At 39.0% G+C, this 26412-nt stretch overlaps 1 protein-coding gene across 2 annotated transcripts in view; it reads left to right on the top strand.

Moving 5' to 3' along the window:
• The window catches only part of COL9A1 (collagen type IX alpha 1 chain), a 65966-nt gene that overhangs the window by 2565 nt on the left and 36989 nt on the right, over positions 1–26412 (top strand). The window contains exons 5-12 of one of the 2 annotated variants that reach the window (XM_052673515.1): positions 7227–7623; positions 17303–17380; positions 18043–18063; positions 18950–19024; positions 19569–19604; positions 19714–19776; positions 22238–22291; positions 23498–23533. In XM_052673515.1, the coding sequence (XP_052529475.1) occupies positions 7227–7623; positions 17303–17380; positions 18043–18063; positions 18950–19024; positions 19569–19604; positions 19714–19776; positions 22238–22291; positions 23498–23533 (760 nt within the window). Of the gene's footprint in view, positions 1–7226; positions 7624–17302; positions 17381–17781; positions 18001–18042; positions 18064–18949; positions 19025–19568; positions 19605–19713; positions 19777–22237; positions 22292–23497; positions 23534–26412 lie in introns of those variants that run through there. The other variant, XM_052673433.1, reaches the window with a different exon arrangement.

The following is a 26412-nucleotide window of genomic DNA, read 5'->3' as shown; positions in this document are numbered from 1 at the left end:
AATCACATATAGGGAGTGAAGCCAGAAGTTTTAGTTAGGGAAGCAAAGCAAAGAAAACAAGAGGAGAGTAAGGAAAATTTTCTCAAAATACTGAAAGAAAGATCTTTCTGATCATGTAGGGATTGTGGAAGGTAGAAAACTTTCTTTTTGTTTTGTTGTTGTTGTTTTAATAGATACCTGGTACATTCTGGCTGATCTATAATCATTTAATATCTAAAGGATAATGAGCATTACTTAGCATGTCACCAAAAAAAAAAATAATCTAGTAATGGGGATTTAGGAATCAAATTGTGTTTGTTCTTTATGAGCCAGACTTGGAGCAAGAGAAGGGATAGATAGAATCATAGAATCATAGAATCACCAAGGTTGGAAAAGACCTAAAAGATCATCCAGTCCAACCGTTCACCTATTCCCAATAGCTCCTACTAAACCATGTCCCTCAACACAACATCCAGCCTTTCCTTGAACACCCCCAGGGTCGGTGACTCCACCACCTCCCTGGGCAGTCCATTCCAGTGCCTGACCACCCTTTCTGAAAAGTAATACTTCCTCATATCCAGCCTGAATCTCCCCTGCAGTAGCTTGAAGCCATTCCCCCTGGTCCTATCACTAATAACACAGAGAAGAGGCCGACCCCCAGCTCACTACAGCCTTCCTTCAGGAAGTTATAGAGAGCAATGAGGTCTCCCCTGAGCCTCCTCTTCTCCAGGCTGAACATTCCCAGCTCCTTCAGCCTCTCCTCATATGGCCTGTGTTCCAGACCCCTCACCAGCTTTGTTGCCCTCCTTTGAACACGTTCCAGGGCCTCAATATCTTTCTTGCAGTGAGGGGCCCAAAACTGGACACAGTACTCAAGGTGCGGCCTCACTAGTGCTGAATATAGGGGAAATACATATAGATAATACAACAGCTTAGAGAAGTCTTTGCCAAACTCAAACAAGATTGGATTCTGGTCCAGCATTTTAAGTAATTAAGAATGCCTTTAATTAGCAATTAACTGGCAAGGCCCTTAATTGGACTGCTGTTTCAGCTAGGAATAAATGGAGTGCAAAGTATTTCTGCAGCTATCACTGACAGATTTCTTTTGCTGAGTTCTCCTTGATTTCTGCCTCCCTAGCTATTAGGTTAATCTAATTTCCAGCTTTACTGGCTGGCTACACTGGACTTTCCCTCAGAGTGGCAAATCAAGGTTACTTGTTTAGAAAGGAGAATCCAGCCATGGAGATTAATGAGATCTTCATTTCATTGAAAACTGGAGGCTCTCAGACCCTCATGTGGTGTTTCTTAGCTCAGAAGTCTGAGATATCAAGATTTTCATTTTTAAAAAAGCTGTGACGTATTGCTGTAAATAGCTGTAGGGATATGTTCGACATACACAAGTAATCACTAATCAAGCCTATACTAGCTGTATTAATATGCTGTGACATCTAAGCTGACTACTGGCAATGAGTTCGCTGGCTTGGTATGGTACTATTTTATAATGGATTTATCACAATCAAGACATTGACTTCGTATTCTCTAACAGTCAAAACTGTGTGGTTAAACTGCAATACTAGCAAATGTTATAACTGAGATTTTACCCTGAATCAAATTAAAGCAATCTGCACTTGAGCCAAGTCTCTTGTCACATCTAGGGAATATGTTAATGCTTGAGTCCTGACAGTGCTACAGTGTGTTGGCTTGCTTCTTGTCTGCCACTGACCTAATCTTGGTATTCTGTTCCAGTATTATTTCACAGTGTGCCCCTTGGTAGTTGACTCAGGAATGAAGTCAGCAGTAAGTAACTGAGGCTAGTAGTACGGTCCTAATAATTAAAAAACAACGAAACTTCACACAATCCCTATAAGGCAGGTTAGCTGTTTTATTTCTGATATGAATTTGAGATGATCAAACGCCTGAGAAGTATCACAGGAGTTATTGAGTTATGCAGGGCACTTGGAGCATGGCTCAGCTCCTTGGTGGCACAGCTTGGTTCTGGCTTTGCCGAGGCTGGCAGTGCCGCTGTCCCGGATTCCCGCTATGCCTCCATCGCTCGCCCTGGAGCTGTCCGCGTCCGTGGTACTGAAACCCCTCCTGGCTGCGAGCCCCTCAGGGCAAATCTGGCGGGCCGCCCGCACCGCTGCGGGGATCCCTCTTCCCTCCTGCATCAATGAACACTTCTATTAGTAGAAAGTTACCCGTCGGTCATGGACAGTGAGGTCTCCTGCCTCATGCAGCAGGAAGGAATCATAACTAATCCAGACTAGCCAACGTTACCGTTTCCACGATATGGGAAGGGGAACTCAATTAGATGGGCATGGCTCAACGCATTTACTCACTCTTTGCATAAGTTTCCCTAAAAAGCTGCTAAGTTTCAGCTTGGTCTTTTTGTTGCTTACTATATTGCCAAGGTCCAGAAGTATATCCCAGAATGAGTAGAAATGATTGCACAGCCTTGACTTAAGCTTCTCCTGTCACCCAAATAAATTCCCATTGGCCTATGATGCTTCTAGTGGAAAATCAGCTGAAGAATCAGCATAATGTTCTCAGCATAGTAAGATCTTGTGACACTGCTGTGACTCATGCCCATTTTCACTGAATACAGGGAACTCGTTGTTTTTCAGTGTAGTTTATGGATTTGATGTAGGTGTCCACCAAATAGTAAGTACAAAATTAATTTTAATTTGGGAGAATAACTGTATTTTAATCTCAAGCTTAAAAATCTGTATATATTTATTAACATAAGGGAATACATTCATGACATATTTTTATAGGAGGAAATGCACTGGATAAAGTCTTAGTCTTCTGACTTCACAAATGGAAATACCATGTAGGTGATATGACATAAAGCCTCTAAGTCAACACATGACTAAATAAATTAATGCCAGAAAATAATGCATGGCATTCACACATTATTATACATTATTATACAAACCTTTGGAATGATTTTGGTCCACAATTAGCACTCTTTAAGTAACTCCTGGACACAGCTTGGAAATTAGCACAGGCCATAGGTGTCCTTGCATGTGGTCACTGTGTTTTGGAAGTAAGAAGGCTTAAACTTCTTATTGCCAGGTGAACTTAGTATCAGAGAAAAAATTCCAGGCACACTGAATTTTGTAGTGGGAAGGTAGCCTAGTAGTAGGAATCTAGACATGACATGTTTTTGCCTGTAGTTTCCTCTCAGTAGAACATAGAGCAATGTAAGAATGTAAGATTTATTTTGAACAGTCTTTGTACTTGGCATAGTCACGCACTGTGGACCACTTTAATAGGTGACTTGACAAACTTCAGACAGTTGCTTCCAAAAATGCAAAATGCTTAGCTGGTTTTCCAGATAGTTCTCAATAGGTCACCTGTGACTCTAGGAAACTTCAGGATGTGCGAACACTGAATATCCCACAGCTGTGGGTATATTTGATGCAGCATTACCATGAAGTTGGCTAGAGGGATTTCTGCAGCCATTTCTAGCTGCTTGTATTAATGTTTCTGGAAACTTTATCTAGAATGGAATGTTATCTTACAGGGAAATGGAGCTCACCTAAGAAATAAACTCTGAAATAAATGTACTTAAAAGAGCAAGCAGTTATTCTGCAGTATTCAAATCAGTAGTTAACATTTAAAAATACTCTTCTGCTCTTGATGAATTCTGAAGGCAGCAGTGCTATTCAATACTTCTACTGCCTAGTTGGATTCAGCCTTGAATTCTTACAGAAATATTGCTGGTAAGCACTCAAGTGTTGGGATTAGTATGACTCCTAGGTACTCATGGGAGAAAATAAATAAATAAATAATTAAATAAATAAAAATAAAGGAAAAGGAAAGAGTAGTGGTTCAGAAATTCCCTTACAAATGTTTCCAGAAAACAAACAAAGTAAAACTCAAAATAATAATTAAAAAAAAATCACAGTTGCATTAAAAAAAAAGAAAAAAGAAAAAAAGAAAAGAAAAGCAAGGACTCAAATATCTGATAAAATATAGATCTGATTTTATACTTATACACTCACTTCACACTTATAGCATTAAATAGTAGTTCTCAATACACAAGGGAAGTAAGACTAGACTTCTGTCTTATGAATGTAAGATACAAAAATGAATAGAAACATGATATCCCTGGCCATCCATTCAAAGTATCTAAACAATAGCTCAGGACTAAATTCAACCTGTGTGCTTCGAGTATTTTTGTATATTAACTTTTCATTTGCTCATCTAATTGCTCCTGTGTTCAAAATTGCTGGATTCCATTCCATAAATCAGTGGAAAAGCACACATATATGTTTGAACTATTTACCTATTTTATTATGCAGTTCTCCACTGTTCAAGAAGATTACAGAATCCAACACTTGACTTTACAGTGAGACAGAGGAAGAACTTCTCAACAACTGTTTATTTAAATATAATGATAAATTTGCCATGGTTTCCAAATATTTAGCATTTTAAGCTGATGACTTCAGTAGGTTCTCCCTATGTAAACATCACAGGCTTTGAGAAAACTGTACTGAAGCACAATGATAAGAATGAAGCCAATGGAATTGCTCTTCATTATTACTGGAGTAGCTAAGATGAGAATTTGTCTCTGCTTTACTTGCTGAATCATAAATCTTACACAGTTACAGGCTCATGCAGAGTAGCTTTCTGATGTTGGGTCATGCTGTGTTTGGTTACGCTGGGTCACATTACTGATATTTGGTCTTTAGTCTAATGCCAGCAGCTTTTCTCTCTCTTTTTTTTTTTTTTAAATATAAATACTTGTTTGTGTACTGTTTTGTTTTTTTTTTTTTACTGTTGTATGTACAGTTCTTATAATTCAATTTTCTTTTACCAATGTCACAAGATGTTACACATTTTCTCTTCTTCATCTATCATTTGAAAAATATATTTCTTTTCTAGTTTAATTTTCTAGAAAGAAGGACTCATCTGATGGCTTGTAAAGCACTAATTCTACAGCAAATATGGTGCACAGAATCTTTTTGCCAATCTGGTATAAACTACTTTCTAATATATATATATATATAAAAGTAACTGTGTTTACTTACTAGGTTTTTTATTTAACTGAATTTTTGTTTTATTTATTTGTTTATTTACTGCTAGTATTGTTACGGTGGGCTGAGAATGTGCTATTTTAACCAGTATTGCCACGACAGTAAAACTTATCAGTGCAGAGAAAGATTGAAAGTCTCTTCTCAGAGGACCTGGGATTAGTAATGCTTTCTTTAGCTGTAGAGCTTGGTGAATCAGATCCCATAGAGCCCTAAACTTGATGGTGAAAAGTCATGCGTTTAAAAATTACTTAAAAATAACACCTTTGGCAGGGTAGTAGCAAAAACATCTGTTGTGCAAGAACAACAGGGGGATTCAGCAAATGAAAAGATAAATCATTCAGATGTGCTAAGGTGTTAGCAGTAGAGGAGTCTGAAACATTTGCTTAGGAGATATTATAGAAGAAAGACACAGAGGTCCATGAAAGATGTGCTGAGTATATCATGAGCTTAGCAAGAGTTTAGTGTGCATCAGAAGAAAAACAAGAAGTGCATTTCCAGAAAGGGAAGAATATGCAAGTATGATGTGTAAGCTAGAAGCCTGACAAAAGGAAGGGCAGTGGATAGTAGTAAGCACTATAAAGTGCTCAGAAAAAGAGGAGAGGTAAAAAGTCCACACATTCACATTTGCATTTAAGATGGTAAGAAAAAAATCAAAGCAAAACAAAGAGAGAATACAACAAGTTAGATAAAATGCTATTGAACAAAGCCAGCTGGGACAGATTATTGCATTTGTAGTTAACAGGGAAACAAGTCACAGCAAACCACAGACAATTCAGAGTTAACAGCAAAAAGCCCCCTCTCCCACCTTTGAGCATCTCTATGTGTAAGAAGATAAGCTTCCATCAGAGCATTCCCATTCCTCGTACAACAGCTTTGCCTGCAGCTGAATTACATAATATTCAGACTCAAATGGAAGGAGCAGAAACGCTTGCAGTCTGAGTAGATTATTCTTAAAATGAATTCATTGCTACTGCTGCCAGGCTTTCCCGGTCAGTAGCCTGAAGAAATCTTGGTAGGGCTGTACCGTCGCCTGCTGGAAGAGGTTGGCACTACAGCTTTGGGCACCTTCGTACTGCAGACGATGGAGATTCTCAAGTGCTGGCTTACTATATCGGCAGTCATCCAGGATGCAGAATAAGAACCAGTTTACTCATTTTTTCTTCTGTCTTCCTTCTCCTTCTCCTTCTCCTTCTCCTTCTCCTTCTCCTTCTCCTTCTCCTTTTCCTTTCTTAGCTGTAGAGATTCAGTAATGGCTAAATTCTTGCTGACATAGGATTGATCTGCCACTCAGAAATTAGTTTTGTTCAAAATGCCTACTTACCTGAGAAGTTCTTTTAATGAATATTGGTAACAAAAAGCTTTGCTCCATTTCTCAATGTCTCTATCCCTATGAAATTTAGTCAAATACAACCTTTTCCATGTGACATTCTTAAGTATGGAGACATGGTAAATTATGTGTCTGTGCCAACTCAGTTAGGATGCAACAATTTCACCACACATAAAAACTGAAAAGACTTATTTTTAAAATATTGCATGGGATCCACTGGTACATTTGAGTTAAAAATGACAAAATTATTTTAGACATTAATACAGCTGTGTTTGTGCTTTCAAGTCTTGGATGTTGCAGCAGTGGCAAAACAATGAAATATTTTATATGAGGAAAATCTGTTCTTTGCTACTTGTAGTCTTGTTAGTGTAGGTTCTTAATATCTGCATGATTATCAATAAATGTTTTGTTGAGTGGTTTCTGCTACAGTGACAGATAATAGATTAACAAAATGGATATTGTCAGGCTGAACAAGAAAATGCCTTTGCAAAAGATATTCTTATGCCTTCAAAATTAAAGCTCTGCACTATTTACCCAGCCAAGCAAAAGTCACACTAAGCTGACTGATTTTCTAAGTAAGTGTAATAAAAGCATCATAATTGTAGGATATACTTTCTAAAGGTAAAATACTGGTCTGCTGATCCTTGATTTGTTGTTCATAGAAAGGGTTATCATAAACAATTTACAATAGAGGAAGAAGAACCCACATAGTTCCTACAGTGCTAATGCCTCTAAAGGATATGTCTTCTTAAGACTCTTAAGGTAGAAAAGCACAGATGAAAGAATGTCTGCAGTATAGCTCTACTGAGGAACTGATTCTGTGTGCAGTTTTACAGAACAAATACACAACAAATTCACTGTATTTTGATTTTACACAGTGCAATATATTCCAATGGATTGCCTGATGAATATTCCTTTCTTACTACTTTTCGGATGACTGGAGCCACACTTCAGAAATACTGGACTATTTGGCAGATTCAGGATTCTTCAGGAAAAGAACAAGTTGGAGTGAATCTGAATGGTCCAATGAAAAGTGTTGAGTTTTCTTATAAAGGAGTGGATGGAAGTCTCCAGACTGCATCATTTTTACATTTGCCTTTCTTGTTTGATTCTCAATGGCACAAGCTTATGATAAGTGTGGAAACAAACAGGGTTACACTTTTTATTGACTGTATAAAAGTAGAATCCCTAAACATAAAACCAAAGGGGAAAATCAGTGTTGATGGCTTCGCTGTGCTTGGAAGACTCAAAAATAATCCTCAAATTTCAGTTCCGGTAAGTTTCAAAATCTTGTATTACTAAAAAAAATAAAATGTTTTGTACTTAATCTTTCTATGGAACACATCTTCAGATGCTTTCTTAAAATACAGATGGCAGAGAATAACCCCCTTGGCAGGTAAGTACTAACTCTTAACTTCAAATGTTGTGTGCATATATATAAATAGTGGCAGGTAAAGGATGATTCAGGCTATGTCTAAGTTTCATCAGTGAGCTTTCTTAGACAACAACACATCTGTCATTGGTTCTATTCTGTCTGGATATATCAGATCTATGTTTCCTTGTTTGTATCATATATGGAGCTTAATCTAGAAGGAAGTCTCAGGACATGGACTTGTGGACTGTACCTCACATCAAAGAGACCAAAGCATTCATTGAACAGGAATTGGGATCTCTCACTTCTTTGTGCACATGAGCTATAAGCTAGAGATGAGTAGTCCTGTCTCAGAATAAATATTACATGTAGTTACTACAAAGGGAATATCTCCTACATGAGATTGATCAAAACTCACTATGGTGTGTTCCTTCATTCTTCATTCCTTCATATGGTGTGACAAGAACAGGCAGTCAAATGATTATTTTATATCCTGTTTGTTAATTTAATACTTAAAATATCCTCTTCATTCTACTATAGTGAGGAGAGAGTTGTTTTGGTGGAGAAAATCACACTGAGAGTAACATACGGAAAATACTGAATGCTTTTGTGCCCTTCTATCAAGAAAACTGAAGATGAAAAACCTCAGGGATTTTATTATTTGATGATCCGATTTAGTTCCCAAGAACAATGATTAATATAAAACACAGAGAAAGTGACATAGTCATAATTTCTGATTGAAGAAAACTACTTGTAGCTGTACATCTGCATTTTTCCTTCTAGACATCAGTGAAAATTTCTTTTCAGCCAGAGTTTTTTCAGCTATTGAGTCATAATGCATTTTCTGCTGAATAATATAAATTTCTTTTTTTTTCAAGGATCCTCTTTACATGTCTTAGGAACATATAACATGAACAGCAAGGCACTCATTTCAGAATGAGTTGAATGGCAAAAGAGAATCATATATTTAATACATAGTGAACATTTTCCTTATTACTACACTGCAGATTTGCATCAACTTTGAAGTAAAATGAGCGAAGTGAGATACGTCTTGCATTAACTATGTATATCTCACATTATTTGCCAAAAGTGCATAAAATTCAAAGTGTTGCAAGAAAAGCAACATCTCATAATTTGCCATATCTGTATCATATTTGACATCAGATTCTCTTGGAAAATGGTAGCAGAGGTTTCTGAAAGTCGCTGCCTAATATGTTGCTCTCAATGTGGATTAGGATCTATCAGTAGCTGAAAAGCGGTATTAATTCTGCTGAGAACAAAAATTGATCTTTGAAAATATCATTCAATATCATAATGCTAGAGTTGATATTGTCATGATTAACTGTACATTTACTGACTGGTCTGAGGAATATTAGTGGTTGAATGAATGGATGGGATGATGAAAATATTACATACTCTAAAATATTCTACATATTTCAGCGTGAAAATCCACAGTCTTTGAAAATGTATCTAGATTAAATTCACAGAGAGATATAGGCAATAGTGTAATAGTACTGAAATGTCCAGTATGAAGTATTACAGCAAATCATGCCTTCAGGTTAGACGCATTTAAAAACAAAGAGGGTTCCTGTTGCATGATGAAATAGTGGTTGGAGGAGGCAGCACACAAACTAGAAGAGTTACGGTTTTAAGCCGATCTTGTCAAGAACTTGCATTTCCCTCATGCCAGCAAGCGTGCACGTACAGCCCAGAAGGTCAGTGATAACCTGGGTTCTATCAAAAGAGGGATGGCCAGCAGGTGAGGGAGATGATTGTCCCCCTCTGCTCTGCTCTCATGAAGCCTCACTTGAAGTATTATGTCCAAGTCTGGAGATCCCAGCACAAGAAAAGTCATGGAGCTGTAGGAGCAGGTCCAGAGGAGGGCCACAAATAGCTGCAGCCCATGAAGAAAGGTTGAGGGAGCTGGGCTTGTTCAGCCTGGAGAAGAGATGGGTCTTGGAAGACCTTTTTGTGGCCTTTCAATATATGAAAGGGGATTTGTAAAAAAGATAAAGACTTTTTATTTGGCCTGTAGCGACAGGACAGTGGGCAATAGTTTCACGCTGAAAAAGGATAAAAATTGGATATAAGGAAGTCATTTTTCATGATGACAGCAGTGACATACTGAAATAGATTTCCCAGAGAATTTATGGATGCCCCACCATTGCAAGTGCTCAAAATCATATTGGGCTCTGAGCAACCTGATCTTGTGGAAGATGTCCTTACCCATTGCCGTGGATGGGTGATGATCTTTAAGATTCCCTTCCAACTCAAATCATTTTATGATTCTATGATTATGGCTAGAATTAATGAAGTTAGAAAAAGGAGCAGAGGAAAATTGGAATTTTATCCTCCTTCCTCTTTTGCCATTTTTGGATGTTTTCAACCCTGTGTTTATCAGAGATGTGACTTTTTCAGTGAGGCATACAAAAAAAGAGCAGCAAGTAGGCTGGACATTTCAGACATTTTGTGGGGAAAGTGTCTTGCATTAAGTTCTACCTCATATTTTTAAGCACTCACATCATTAAGCATTATGTTAAGCAAATGTAAAGCTATTTGTTTTACTGATGAATGTTAGATATAGGACACCCTACTTCAAGGATGAAAGAGCAAGATGAAATTAAGTCACTTTTACAGTTCATCATTTATTGTGCAAAATATTTCTTTACATCTTTGAAATGTTTGTGGAAGGATTCACGGTCAGTTTTTGAAAAAGAAACTCAAATCTTTTGGGTTAAAAGGTCTTAAAACTGAGGAATATGTTGTAGTTCTTGACAAAAAGAATTATGAAGTGCTGGAACAAATTGTTGAGGAAGAAAGAAGGTATAAAACTCATTAAGTTTTTAAACCAAACCTACACAACAAAAAAAACTTCAATTCAGACAGAACTGTTGGCTTGACATAGGACACCCTAGATAGGATTGCATGGCCTGCACTATGAAGTCAAAACTGACAATTGTGGTGGTCCAGCCTGATATTATAAAACTGTAGATTAAGGAAGACCATATACTTTGGAATTATGATAAAGAAAATAAACAAGCAGATAGAATAGATAATTTTAAATGGCTTTATATATTGTACACATTTGTGGTTTAACTTGTGTATTTGTTTTCTCTTTAAATTGAGTAAAAAAGCTATGGTTGGGTACATTCTAGACTTACCCTTTTACTTGCTTGACTATATTCACTTTAAACATCTCATCAATTTTGGTTATTTAATATGTCCCAGGCATGATTTCTGATTTATTTCCAAGCGTTGTTAAAGATTATTACTTCCAGTAGTATAATTTTTAAAGGACATAAACTATGTTCCCTCTTCTTGTTTATATTTTTTCCTTCACTATTCTGTGAGTGCTCTCTTTATCTTGCAGAAGAAATCAGTTTCTTATGAGTGCAAATAATACATCTCATTTTAAAAGATATTCTTTATTGCTTGTTGTTACTATGATTGCCTTGGAGGTATTATATAGAGTTCCATTAGAAATAATGTCTTGTCTTTGAGCCTCTAAAAGGACTTCTTCCAAGATTTCTGGAATGTTTTATAGGGGGCAAACTTTCATACAGGTTTACAACTGCATTTTATCTTTTTTAAATGAAAAACACACAGTATTTCTTTTTTCTTTTTCTTTTTTTTTGTTTTGTTTAATCTAAAAGTAATTCAAACAATCCATTATAAGCTCTAAGTAATAAATATGAGATTTATAATTATTTCAAAACCAAAAAGAACCTAATTCCTGAATTCCATGCCTGTTATGAAAAGGTAAGGGCATTAATTTCAAATTGCTCAAATATTAACTGCTGTAAGATGATAGAAATTACCTTAGTTTCCTTGTTTTCAGAGGCCCAGTTTCTCATAATTGACACTAAACACTTCATTAGAAGTGATCCTTGGTCATTTAATTGACATTTAATGCTTTTTACTAGACTAGTGCAGTTATCTGACTTGTAACATCTAAGAGGAAAGTAATTATGAGTATTTGCTGAACAGGGGTCAATTTACAGCATTGCACAGATTATGCCTGTGTAAGATAAAAAAAAATAATGCCTTATGTTTTCTTCACTCTGAGAAATCTCCCAGAATAAAATGATACGTTTTAAATACACGCAGCTTGTCACTTGAAAGCAAATGTACAGATTGTAAATAATAGAATTCTCTTAGAACAAACATAGAAATCATTGATTAAAAATAGTAGAGGAGCTCCCACCTGAAAACTGATCACAGCTGAATTGTAATTTCCTTGAAGGGCTGTTTTTCCTTGAATCATCCCTGAGGCACCAATTACCCTGCAGGGCACAGGGAGACAGCTTGTCCAGAAGGCAGCTGCAGACATGTTCTGATTTAGCCCCAGAGGAATGTCAGAGTTTTTCTTAAAGCCTACAGTACTGTTAAATGCTTAACTATGGACTTATCCTACTTCAGATATTTAAATCTTATTTAGATTTTAATAAACTTCCATACACCTAATCAAAAGCACTACTAAGACAATTGAATTGCATAAGCAAAACTGTGAGCAGATGTGAGCATTTCCATAAAACTTAAGAGGGCAAAACAGTAAACAGACAAACACAACTAATTGAATTATATCTGTTCTATGAAATCAAAAATAGAACAGAAATGCTGTAGGAATTTTGGAAAATGAATACTGAAATTATTGACCTATAGGTCTTACACATCTATGGGTCTTAAAAGATTAAATTTTAATAGTTTTGCTTTATGATTATCCTTGTTTTATCTGAGGTTACTTTCTAAGATCTTTGTACCTGCATTTCATCCTTGACGACACTTTGCACTGATTTGATGGAACATCTACATGTAAGATCTTTAAATTGTGGCATTCTTTTAATCAGCTCAATATACTCAGAAAGATCAGTGTGAAATACTGGCAAGGGAAAAAGCACCTTGACAGTAAGGCCAGGTCATATTTTCCTTTCTCACTTCTCCCCTAAATGAACACGAGGTCAGCCCCACCCTTTTACTATTTTTCCAATGAAATGGTTTTATTTCTAGTTTTAAAAAGTCAAATAGGAAAAACAAAAAGTGAAGTGAAACATAACCTTAAAGCAATTGAAAAAGCCCAAAGCAAATTAATTACAAAGCAATCTGACTAAAAAAAAAAAAAAACATTGTTGCCTGACCAAGTAATTGTCAAAGACATGTCAAATTATGATGACTGCTCTGAAAGTAATACCTTCTATGTTACTGTGTTGGCTCATGACATCAGAGGTGGATGTTGGTGGTCTGGCAGCAGAGGCTAAACCTTTCCACCAATATTCCTTTCCACGTTGTTGCTATGTGACAGACTGCAGCAGAGGGGCAGTGTGACAACATGGCCTCTGACATGGAAATGTGTATGAAAGAAAGTGGTGAGTGGAGACAGGACAAGGGGAAACGGGAGCTGCAGCATAGGAAGTTCCGCACAAATGTGCGCAAGAACTTCTTTACAGTGAGGTGACGGAGCACTGGAACAGGCTGCCCAGGGAGGTGGTGGAGTCTCCTTCTCTGGAGATGTTCAAGACCTGCCTGGATGCCTACCTGTGCGACCTGCTGTAGGGAACCTGCTTTGGCAGGAGGGTTGGACTCGATGATCTCTGGAGGTCCCTTCCAACCCCTACGATTCTGTGATTCTGTGATTCTGTAAAAGGCGTGTCACTGAATTTCTTCATGGGGAAAAAAATGGCACCCACTAACATTCACTGAGGCCTGCTGTACATTTATGGAGATCATACAGTAGATATTAGCACAGAGAAATGGAGAGTGATCATTTTAGCAGTAATGAGAATGGCGTGAAAGACAAACCACATTCCAGATTGCCATGCAGATTTTTATAGGTGCAGCATTCAGGCTCTTATTTACTGCCTGTGAAAATGCATAGCTAACGGTGGTGACTATCCTGAAAAATCACAGAATTGCAGGGGTTGGAAGGGACCTCCAGAGATCATCGAGTCCAACCCCCCTGCCAAAGCAGGTTCCCTACAGCAGGTCGCACAGGTAGGAATCCAGGCAGGTCTTGAACATCTCCAGAGAAGGAGACTCCACCACCTCCCTGGGCAGCCTGTTCCAGTGCTCCGTCACCTCACCGTAAAGAAGTTCTTGCACACATTTGTGCGGAACTTCCTATGCTGCAGTTTCTGGCCGTTTCCCCTTGTCCTGTCTCCACTCACCACTGAAAACAGTCCGTCCTCGCCATTCTGCCCCCTACACTTTAGATATTTATAGACCTGGATCAGGTCCCCTCTCAGTCTTCTTTTTCTCAAGGCTGAACAGACCCAGTTCACTCAGCCTTTCCTCATAGGAGAGATGCTCCAGGCCTTTCACCATCTTCGTGGCCCTGAAAAAAATAATTTTTTGTAGGTGACAATTTACTGCACCAAACTGTCTTATTGTGCTCTTTACATTTGTTGTAGTTTCCATGGAAATAAATAAAAGGCACTACTTTCAGAGCAACCCACATACTTGTGCATGTTTCAAACATTTTAACTCCTTTCATATTCACTTCATGGTACAGTGATTTGTAAACAGTGCTAGGTGTTTTTTCCTGTATGGGATGCCTCCCTCTCTTGTTCAGACTTATTTTTGTTTGCTTTTTAATCTCATGAGAGTACCAGGCCTTACATAGTGCTCACCATTCAAACTCCTTCTTGATCAAAACAAAATTATCAGTTTTCTCTTTAGCCATTCAAGAATGTTAGAAGAAAACATGAGGCATTAAAGGGATTTCCTGGCTCAGTGAGCCAGGCTCCTTCTGTAGCAAGTAATCCCATTTTATAACCTCATTATAAATTTTCTCTTTTAACAATGACTTCGTTCAAAGTTGAAAAATTTGGTCCCAACTTAAAAAATGTATAATACACATTTGCTAGTAGTATTCTTTTGAGATGGGTTTGTTGGCACTTGGAGAGTCTTGCATTGAAGTATAGCCCAACCCAGTAATTACCATTTTCTCATCTCATATCTTTCTCACCTTAATGCAGAAGCAAAAAAAAAAAAAAAAAAAAAAAAAAGGAATCAACAACAACAAAATGCCACCAGTCAACAGCCCCGCCACAAACACACACAAAGAAGTAATTCCTATCTATATGTGAAAAAAGGCAAAACAGTGTGTTGATGCAGATACTGGTATGGCTTTAAAGTCATTTTTTTCATAGTGTTTGCAGATATTGTAACTCTTTGCAAGTTGAAAATACAGCTCAAGACTATTGATTTCAGTTACATTTGTTGTTGATCAGACTTTCTGCATAACCTGTACCAAGATACTTCCATTCAAGCAACCAGTCATTCCTACTATGGTGCAGAATGCCATCTAAACCAGCTATTTTGATTTTAATAGTTAGTACTCTATAAGATTTATGGGACAAGATCAGGAGTATAATCCACTTATTCAGTATTATCTTTCTGCCTTTACCACAGAGTAATCCTTTCTTTTTCTACCACCTTTTTCTCTTATTCAGTCTCAAACTCCAATTTCTACAGTACATGAACTTGCTTATTCGATCTGGTGAATGAAGCAAGCATTCTGAGGGAAGAAGAGTAGAATCACACTGGTCCTGGTCAGATACAGTGGAAGTGTTCATAGGCAACCTTAATTTTACTATCTCTGAGCTACTGAATGGACTACTGTTTAGTTTTAGTACTATTAAATTTGATTTTAACATTAAACAGACAAACAGTAGAAGAAGAAATTGTACCATGTCTATCCTTTTAAATGAGGAATAGATTCTTATTTAAATCAGAAATAGATTAAGCCCAGCTTCAGCATTCATTAAGAGCCAGTTACAAACTTTCAGCCTCTGCAGGTGAGCTTCAGGGTGAATAATGCAGAGTCAGGACTCAGAACTGAGTAGCATGTTATGAAATAAATTATCTAGGGGTCATTTGATCCCATTTTATGCTTTTTTTGTGAATCTTCAGATTCCAGATACTCTCATTTTTATTACTGCATTGCCAGCTATTAAATTATAGTATACACTCAATGCTTTCATGTCTATTCTGTCAATCGATTGTCTATTATCAAGGATTGGGAAAGGCTTTATAATGAGAATTGAATAAAGAAGATAAAGAGTGGACTCAGATAATGGTGTCAGATAACACAACAGGTAAAAGAAACTATGATTCTGCCTCCTTTGTGCTGTTCACGGCACTCCGGAGGCTGCAGTAAATAGAAGAGCAGAGATGTGATAGCAAGAATTTCAGAGTGGCAGCACTGAAGTGGAGGAGCTGAAAAGATAAGCAAAAAAGCAACTTGTGGACATCTGGGTGTTTTGCAGAAATCTTAAAGGACTTTAAACATTTTTTAGCTACAGCAGTCAGTATGCAATTAAGTTAATACAGGGAAAGTATCAGGAGAGGAAAGCACCTCGGTTCTCTCTGCACCAGCCACAGGCTGGCACTGAAAAGAGCAATGAAATATCCTAGCAGGAGTGCAGGAGGTAGCCAGAAGAAGGCACTAATATATTATACTGTGGGAGGGATGGTGGGAAGCTACTTCAGCTCTATAGAATAAGGAAGATTCAGAGGAGCAAAGAAATAAGAAGTGAATGCCCTTGGATACTCACGTTTCTATTTTCAGCTTCTCAAAAACAAATCACAGTCTTTGCCACACAGATCTCTATGCTGTTACAAGGTAAAAAATAATCCTTCTTCTTCCTCAGTTTGTCAGCCATTCATAATGAAATGAAAGGAAAAATCCTGTGAATTTTATCATCAAGTTAAGAACTCACAGCACAAACCACTCATTTGTGAGTCGTAAGCCAAGCTGGTACTATATCAGACGGAAGACATTAAACCTTGAACATAATAACTATGCGCAACAGTTATTATTGTAATATACTTTTGGTACTTAAAAATCTACTTGAGGCATGATATATCAGTGGATATGCCTCTGAAGATGTGCATTTGAGCTACTGAATAATTTTTAAGAAAGGCTAGGTAGTATTTAATCTACATATGCAAATCAAGAAAGACTCAGTGACACTTTCTGAGAAGAGGTTGCCTTAATCCGATGTCATTTTCCAGTGCCAAATAAAAATTCAAGGAATATGTGAAATTTCACAGATGTGTATTACTCAACCGCAGGGTTTTGCTAGTGTACATATGATCCACCTGTCTGAACTCTTCACACTTAGACCTTCTGTTTCTGTTCTTGGACATATCACTCCTCATGGACACAACTGTTTAGTCAGAAGAAATCTTTTTAGGACTGTGTGTCCTTCAATAAAACTGTCAGTATAACATAATATGAGATAACTGCCTGTGTACTTATCTACTCTATAAAAATGAATGATGAATCTCACCTTCTCTTTAAATCTCTCAGCAGGTTTATGCTCCCTCTTTAAAATGCCTCCAGACGTTGTGTCTGAAGGCATGCAGAGTGGTGATCTGCTCTAGAAGAAGCTCCAGAGGTTGAGCTAGTCCACTCCTGTGGCCTGTGCTGAACAGCAGCACCCCATACCCTCATGACTGCATTAATTAGTGTTAAATGCCTACCTTTCAAAATATACCTTTAGCTGATCAGTTTTGGTCCTATTTAAACTTTGTCAAGTGTGAGCCCCTGTTGAATTAACGTTGTTTTGTCTTCCCTACCAGTTTGAAGTCCAGTGGATGCTGATTCACTGCGATCCCCTGCGGCCCCAGAGAGAAGGCTGTGGTGAGCTCCCAGCCCGGGTGAGCAGCGTTCACAGCCTGACAGTGCTGAACCAGGCTGCCACTGAATCTATCAAGTTCACAGCAGATTCATTTTCTCCCTCTTTGTCCAGAGAAGTCTATTTCACCATACCTGACTGAAATTTGGTGCCTTTAGCAACCCAGCCCCCTGAAGTAGCAACTTCACTTTAACTCTTCCATGCCTTCCTGTCTTTTCCTTCTCAGCCCGTGCTAGGGTCAGAGGCTTTTGAAAGTTGTCCCTGACAGTGAAGAGAGATTGCTGTCTCCTTGCAGACTCCTGGGCAACCTGAGGGAGGGAAACCCTCGGTGGGAGGTGAGGGAGGGTGCCCAAAGCAACAGCGAGCAGGGCAAAGGGTTAAAGGAACTGCAGTCATTCAATCCTCTTCCTCCCAGCCTTCAGCTCTCCTCCAATCCCACGACCCTCTCCTAGGCAGTTAATAAGGAGCTGTGAGGGGTGCCTTCCAGCCCAGCTCACCTTTCGGCTGTAAGGCACATTTTGGTATTCTGTGTATCGTAGCACCTAGGTGGCTGCAAAAACTGTTCCCACTATGGCGTGGGCTGCATGGGGCTCTCTGCTTCTCGGGCTCTTCTTGCAGATTTTTTGCTTCTGCTTTGCTCAAGTAAGTTTATTCTGACTTTATCCCTGTTTTTCTCCCTTACAGATAAGCCAGACAGTGATTGAGGTAAGTGTGAGGAAAGGGATGGTGCTGCGTGCTAAGGGAAAGGGTCTGTATGAAGAGGGGCTGAAGGCTGTTTTTTGTCATGCCCTGGAACTGACCCGCTGGATGGTTTTTGACCCTTTTCTCCTCCACCTACAAATATCACTGGCTAGATTACTGCTGGAAAGTCTGGTGTGGGGAGGCAAGGCAGCCAGAGCAGCAGTTCTGTGAGGAGCAGGGCCCCAGCAGGCCCTGGGCTGGCCTCCGTCTCAACAGAGTGCCTTTGTGGGGACAGCCAGAGTTGGCTGTGGGTAGAACAGAGACCCTCATTATAGGACGCAGACCTGTAAAAGCCTTTCTCTCAGTTTCCACATGCCGCGCCTCCCACTTCTCCCCTGGGAGCCTGGCACTTGAAGAAAGTTTCTCTGTAGATGCTAATGTAATCCTGTGGAAACAGGGCAGCATCTGAAGCTGCCACTGAAATAGCAAAAGGGTTAGTTTTAAGCTTCCTTCCTTAGCACAAACTCTCGGGAAGACTGTCTGCTTTATACTGGCTGAGGAATTAGAATAGCTCAGTGAATTTTAGTGTTTGGTTTGCAAAGATCACTGTCTTTAATTTTGCCGCTCTAACATTAGCACATGGCTGGGGCAGGGAGTTAAGCTCCCAGCACCATGGGAGCAGCAGGGCATCCAGACAGAGGAAGGGGTTTAACACCTCATCCCTGTGCTGACTGTGAGAGGAGTGTGCTGCTATCACCACAAAAGCAAAAGCATAGGGCCTGCTGGTCCTGACATGGGTGGGGAGAACACAGACCACCAGTGCCTGAATAACCCAAAGAAGCCCTCACTCACAGACTGGCTTTTACAGACTTACCAGGATCTAATTGCTTCTTCTTTTACTCCTTGTCAGAGAGGGCTCCCTGGTCCACCAGGCCCCCCAGGTCCACCAGGGCCACCAGGAGTGCCTGGCATTGATGGCATTGATGTAAGTATTTCCTAAGCATCGCCTAGGGAACAGGTGATGCCTCAAGATGTACCTGTGTTGTCCTCTGCATTTGATTCTGGGGAGAACTGGCAGCAGAACTGCACAGGAAGCGATGGATATTATATTCTGTAGCAGGCTTGAGGAGTGGCTTTTCCGATTCTGACATTATAGGACATTATAGGAATTTTTATTTTATGTACTCATAGTCATATGCTGTGATTAATTGCCTTAAATAGGGTGCAAGGATTTTATAAATCAAATTGCAAAAGGAATTATGTAATATCACCACAATAAAGCATGCTAAGAAGTGGCATTATTTCTGATAGCAGCTACTATGTATTTTCCATTTCCTGACAGATCTTTCTGTGATTATTTCTGTTAGACTGTAGTAGAATTCATGCAAGTTTATTATTCATTTTCCATTAAAAAAAGAGAAAAAAAATCAGTTTGTGAATATTCCCATTAATCTGTAAATCAGTGTTTCTCACAAGAGTCCACAGAAGGTCCTTGTAAGTCTAATACCTTCCCTTTTGTCCCCCGTTAGGGAGAAAGAGGACCTAATGGCCCCCCAGGTCCACCGGTAAGTGCTTTCAGTTATTTTGTGTCTGCTCCGTGAGAGAAGTACAAGGTTTTGTTTCTGCCTCCCTTTCTGCAGTATGCAAAATGTCTTCTGCATTTAAATCCCAAAGGGTCCAGACGGGGACGCAGGCAAAGCAGGATCCCCAGGCCTGCCTGGAGAGCCGGGAGCTGATGTGAGTATGCTTGACTTTATGGAATTTCTTTAAGAAAGAGCGCTTGGTTTTAGTCTATTTCTGTAGAAGCATGACCTTCTCCTGAGGTCTCTGGCTTCCTCAGAGCCGCCAGCTTAGTGCCAGCAGCACAAGTTGGGGAGAGGCACTTCGCCCAAGCTAAAACGTGCTGTCTGGAAGGAACACAGCTCTATGTCCTCTCTGCTGGAGTGAAGCAGACGAGGAGCAGCGTTGGGTGCCGCTACCCTGCTGAAGAGCGTGCCCCTACCAAGAGCGGCCGTGCCGCAAACGGGCAGAGCGCCACGCTGTGCTGCGCGGCACAGGCGCTAAGGAGAGCCGGCTCCCCACGCGGCCGGCCGGCAGGGGGCGCTCAATCTGCCTCTACTTCTCACTGCAGCGCGGCCGCGGGTCCCTACGGGGCGGTTGGCACCCGAGGAGGGCGAGGCTGGTGGCGGTAGTTCTGGGTGTCAGATAATAGACAATAATACAGTATATTACAGTACAGGTAATGCACAATACATCACCATACATCTACCATAATAGAAATAAACTAAACCGCTTAATTTTATTGATGATTGAAATACTGTTGCAGGATCAGGGTTTTTCTTTTTTATTATTATTTTTAAAGGTATTAAGAGAACATGGAGCTGGAGAAGTCTTTAGTTAGGCTTCAAAATTCAAATCTGAAGGATGAAATGGGCTCCCGTTACTTTCAGTATTCCTTATCAGCTTCCTTTCTTTCTGGCAGCAAAACAGGACCATGGCCCATTTGTATGTGTCAAAAACCCATAAGAAGAGCTGCAACTTTTTTAATTCTATAGTTTAGGCTATATAGTTTATATAATTTATAGTTTAGGCATGATTTTCTCTCCATTGCCAGGATTCATTATAACACAATCAGGTGAAACAGAACTTTTAAAACTCAAGTCAGCTGTAAACACTCATTCACACTTGCCTGTACACTCATGTTTATCAGTGAGTGAAACTAATACTAAAATGATACATTCTGAAATGGTAATCCTTTTTCATTTCCAGTAAAAAAAGAAAAAAAAAAAAAGAAAAAAAAAGACCTTATTGTACTCCCACTGAGCATTCAACTTTTAATTGGGGTTTTGGATTTATAATTCCTTCTTCCCTTTCTAATTGGGGTGGCTCTGACTTCTTAAATTCTTGTTTTTCTTTCACAAACTGTTTCAGTGTCAGGTTTAATAGACTGAGTTAAGATATTGTACAGTAATTGCCTGTAATGATCATGTAAGCTTTAGAAAGAAAATTAACAGAGTATACATCCCTCTGGGTGAACACTGACTTGCTGGAGGTGAACCAAAAGAGGAAATTATTGGACATACATAAAAGCAAGGCATTTCTTATGGTTCTCTGGAAATTTCTAAACTGTCTAAGCTGATTAGAATTTTGGAAATGAAAGTGAACAAAAGAACCCCAAATGAATTTGCAGTTATAGTATCATTATGACTTTTTACTTTTAGCTAGGTAAACAACCTGCTTTTTTTTGTTCAGAGTGATTAACATCAGGGTGTTCCAATTCATTTAGACAAGGCAGTCTCCGTAGCTTCTTTTCCCGAGAGGCAGAAGTTTGTGAATCAGTTATTCCTGAGTGCTGTAGGTGGCTATCAGGAAGCTGGGGAGTGACATTTCCTTAAGAACCAAACTACAGGGAGCAATGACTGATAAAGTGAACTAATGTGATCTTTAGGATCAATCCTTCCGTCATCCGTGACAAAAAGGAAGGGGAAAAACTTTCCCCAGAGTGGTGTTTGGTACTAATATTGAACTGCCACTGCTTTCTTCCTCAGAAATTAGTTTTTCTCTTGAATTTGCGATTCGACAGAAATGATTAGTGAAGGTACATAGAATCTCCATAATTATGTTTCTACAGATTGACTTTAGTAATGCATGTTTCTCAGGGAAACTCTGACAATTTATTTTAATTCCTTTTGAAGTGCACATGTGTAGAAAGTGGAAAAAAGGCCTCTATAAAACTAGTCTTCCTTCTGTTATTTCAAACAACTTACAGGTTTGAGAGTCTTGTTGCTTCCTTCAATTTGTAGCTGTGAACAATTCAGTTGAACTGGAAAACACAGATGGTTGTTTTTAACTTGAGCTATAAACTAAATTTGTCTGTCTCCTATCAGGACAAAATATGATCATCTGAATTCAAATGTGAAGCTTAATTATAATTTAACAGAATCATTTTTGAAGGACGTTTTTTACAAGCACTGATTATTTGTCAACAGAAGCTAGTGCTTTTAACTTAAGCAGTGTTTAAACATAGATTGGAATTGTATCTCAATTCCACCTGTATGTGTAAATAGGCATCTCAGTGATAAGGCTACTGCAGTTACTCAACTCATGTAACAGCTTAATTATTCTATTGTTTAGATGTTTTTTTCTGTGATTAAGAAAAGCATATGTAACCTGTACATCTTACACATTACTCCCAAAGGGGTTAACAGGTCCTGATGGATCACCAGGTGCCACAGGACCAAAAGGACAGAAGGTAAGAACAATATTATATATAAAACGACTTAGGGGTCCTGGCTGATGAAAAATTTAACATCAGCCAGCAGTGGGCATTTGCAGCCTAGAAAGCCAATGTATCCTGGGTTCCATCAGAAGAGAGGTAGCCAGCAGCATGAGAAAGTTGATTGTCCCTGTCTGCTTTGCTCTTGTGAGGACCCATCTGGAGTACTGCATCCAAGTCTGGTGACCCCAGCACAGAAAATGCCTCTGAGGAGCTTCTGAAGATGGACCAGAGGAGGGACAAGCTGATCAAAGGGCTATAGCTCCTCCTATGAAGATAGACTGAATGAACGGAGCTTGTTCAGCCTGAAAAAGAGAAGGCTGCAGGGAAACCTCATTGTGGCGTTTCAGTATTTAAAGAGAGTTTGTAAATATGAGGGAAATCAACTTTATACAAGGGTAGATTATGGTAGGACAAGGGGGAATGGTTTTAAATTAAAGGAAGGGAGATTTATATTAGATGTCAGGGGAAAGTTCGTTAGGAACTGCACAGTGAAATGCTGGAACAGGTAGCCCATAGAGGCTGTGGATGCCCCATCCCTGGAGGTGGGATGTTCAAGGCCAGGCTGATGGGGCCCTGTGCAATGTGATCTAGTACTTGATCTAGCTGTCGGCAACCCTGCATGTGGCATGGTTGGAACTTGATGACCCTTGAGGTCCCTTCCAATTAAAGCCATTCTGTGATACAATATTTTTTTAGTAGGATTTTTGTTTGTCTCTATGCAACTAATGAGATGATGCAGCCTTTCTTACAGTATTAAAAATCTGTAGGAGTCTCAAAGGGCCCTTTCCCACAGTCCAAAGGAACTCCCATTCTCTCAGCTGGCAGTAAGGAATGGTGATGTTACATTGATGGCATGAAGATTGAGCATCTTCAGTAGCGATGAATCTCTTCCCCTCTATTTCTCCCTATTTGATTGTAATAATTTCATAATCATACGCAATGGGAACAAGAGTAGAGAAACCTGACTTCATCAGCAATCAGACAAATGAAGTATACATCAGAAATCATAGTAACTAGTATGTTTGAATTGTTTTTCTCAAGAGAAAAGATCCAATAGCTTATCTTGCAGAACGTGTCACAGAATTATAGCCAGCGAAAGATTAGACCATTTTCCTGTGTGTTGTATACAGATCTTTGTTCTAATTTCACTTGAAAAACTCAATTTTTTATCTTTTGAAGGGTGAGCCAGGACCTCCAGGTGCTCGTGGACTTCCGGTAAGTCTTAAGTTTAGTACATGAGGAGGCTTTTTAGACCTCAAATCTACACAGCCAAAAACTATTTCCAAGTTTTCAAAGAACTCCTAGAAAAATAAAGTAGCCTGAGGAACCGTTTATCATTACATGAAAATGTGTAGGATTTAGTGAAGAGGATACATTTGGTTTGTATACTGTAGTAAAGAAAGGTATGTGGTCATAGTTTTGGAAGCATTGCCAGTGTTGATTTCCATCTACTTGTCAAAAACTATAGAGACAAGATAGCCCATGTTTTATTTGGATAAATTTATTTACCTACAGTCATACTATTTCAGCTCTTCATCATGTCTTTAAATAGCCTTGCTGAACTTTAAATTATGTATAAGACTTTCTGTGCCATTCCATATGAGAGCAAGACAACATATGAGAAAGAACATGCAAAAAATGCTGTTCACATTGGCATATAGATGAATTTAGCATTTATCTTTAGGGTTTGTAAAGAATTGTGAATTCCAGAAATTTAACGAGGTTAGAGAAGTGAATGATGGTGTCTAGAAACTAAGATGATACAGGGAACTAGGAAAATGAGTACCGGAAAAACATGAGTGGTGTAAAACTGTAAAAGGGCCACACATAAAGATAGTTTAGTTAAGATTTAGATTCCTTTTGGACATTATCCAAAGGGGATTATCTAAAGGAGGCATTATTTTCCCATATAGCAGTCATTTTCATGAAATTCTTTGTCTTTTGATGCACAAATATCATTGATATTTGTCCATAGAAGAAATAGCAATGCTATTTTTGAAAAGGTTACATTATAGAAATATTCAAACCTAAGATGAATCAATCTATGTAGACATTTGCATTTGATTCTCATGGATGCTGTTTTCTTGCCTGAAAACATGGAGCCTGATTTATACCTGCAATACCTTTACAATGGCTGGAAAATCTGTAGTCTTGATGTCACAGCTAAACTTAGTTCACAAATAATAGCAAAACTGGGATAGCTTTTGGGTAAAATGAAGGCCTGAATTTCTCTGTTAGTTTTTTGTTGTTTTCATTTTTTGCTGTCAAATAGTTGGTGAAACCATTTGCTGGTAATTTTCAATACTTTTAAAAATAAATAACTAGAATGGAGAGTCAGGTTATCGGATTTGTTATTCAGATGATATGGAAAAAAGCGTACATGAGAAGAAATATATAAAAGAAAAAGTAGGGAACTGTAAAGTTGTTAAAATACTGTAGTATGAACATGTTCAGAGGAGGGCCACAAAAATGATCCAAGGGATGGAACAGCTTCTCCACGAGGACAGGCTGAGAGAGCTGGGTCTGTTCAGACTCAATAAGAGGAGGCTCCGGAGAGACCTGAGAGTGGCTTTCCAGTATCTAAAGGGAGGCGATAAGAAAGAAGGGGACAGGCTCTTTAGCAGGGTTTGCTAAAGGTGATAGGATGGGGGGAATGGTTTAAAACTAAAAGAATGGAGATTTAGATATAATGGATATAAGGGAAAAGGTTTTTATGACAAGGGAAACAGGAACAGGTTGCCCAGAGCAGTGGTGGCTGTCCCATCTCTGGAGACATTCAAAGTCAGGTTGCAGGGGCTCTGAGCAACCTGATATAGCTGTAGGTGTTCCTGTTCATTGCAGGGGAGTTGGACTAGATGGCATTTAAGGGTCCCTTCCAACTCAAATGATTTTATGATTCAATGAATTCAAATAAGAAATAACTTGAGGAAAATATACAGTATTTTATCTTATAATTAACAGACTAATGTGCAATGGAATCATTTATGAACTTTAAAAAAAGTGTGTATGTAAAATATACTTAAAGAAGTAGAAACAGAGATGTTACTATGAGAAAGCAGCAAACTGGACAACTTAATAAAGTTGAATGCTGATTCCACTCAGAGTAGAACTGACTTGATTCAGGTCCATATTCTGACCATATTTTTTAGGCTGTAAAATCAGTAAATCTGCTGAGATTTTGAACCACTGTTGAAAGTTCATCAACCTCGGAGCATTTTTCTGCTTTGGTGACATGCTTCATTGATCATCAGTAGGGGTAGCTTTCGGAGTTGTTCTGCCTCTGCTTAGCAAGAAGTTGGACACTGTATTTAAAGATAAATCTGCAGGAATGTTTATAGTGGTGAGATGAGAATTGTCAGTTATATAAAGGTAAAGCAAGAGACCTGGGGTGTGTGCTAAATTCAGCGCATATATTACACCCTTTGGTTCACTCTCTCTCAGGCTCCCTCTAACTTTTCTACTAGTCAGTGTATTACTTTTATTTTACAGATACAAAATATTGATAGGACTGTGAATATAGAGTGTCTAAAAAATGCAGCCCCATGGAGTGTGCTCCTTCAAAGCTGATGGCAGGGACCTAAGGCTTTGGAACCAGACTGTGTGGATGTAAAGGGGCTTTCCCTTTAGGCACAGGCAGAGGCATGAATGGAGGCAGCTGTGAGAGGTCACTGATTGCTGTGTGTAGGTCCCTACTGGCTGGAGCTTTCAACTCCCTAACTGGCTCTGATTGTAGGGAGTTCATGGCCTGAAGTAGCAGGGCAAGGGGAGAGACATGAATTGCTGGGGGCAGCACTGGGCCCCTGCTTCTTCTAGTTAGGTGGGTAAGGAGATACAATGGAATGGGCAGCATGGGAACAAGTGGCTTCTCCTGGGCCTGTGTGTAGCTCACACAGTCAGTAGCCATAACTGTCTTTCTGTATCACAGCCTTTCACTGTTACATTATCAAGGTGATAATCAAATTGTCAAAGTGATGCTCAATTAGGAACCTGCGTGTACTTGTCTTCCTTCATGCAGTGGCAGATGGCATAGTGTAATACCAGGTATGTGAAGCATTGATGGTTGAATTTGTATAATTAGATATAGGCAATGTAAT

The sequence above is a fragment of the Tympanuchus pallidicinctus genome, unplaced genomic scaffold, assembly GCF_026119805.1.
Source record: "Tympanuchus pallidicinctus isolate F22 unplaced genomic scaffold, pur_lepc_1.0 scaffold1, whole genome shotgun sequence".
Classification (NCBI taxonomy): Eukaryota; Metazoa; Chordata; class Aves; order Galliformes; family Phasianidae; genus Tympanuchus; species Tympanuchus pallidicinctus.
The sequence above is the reverse complement of the archived record's forward strand: the minus strand, read 5'-3'. Positions and strand labels throughout refer to the sequence as shown.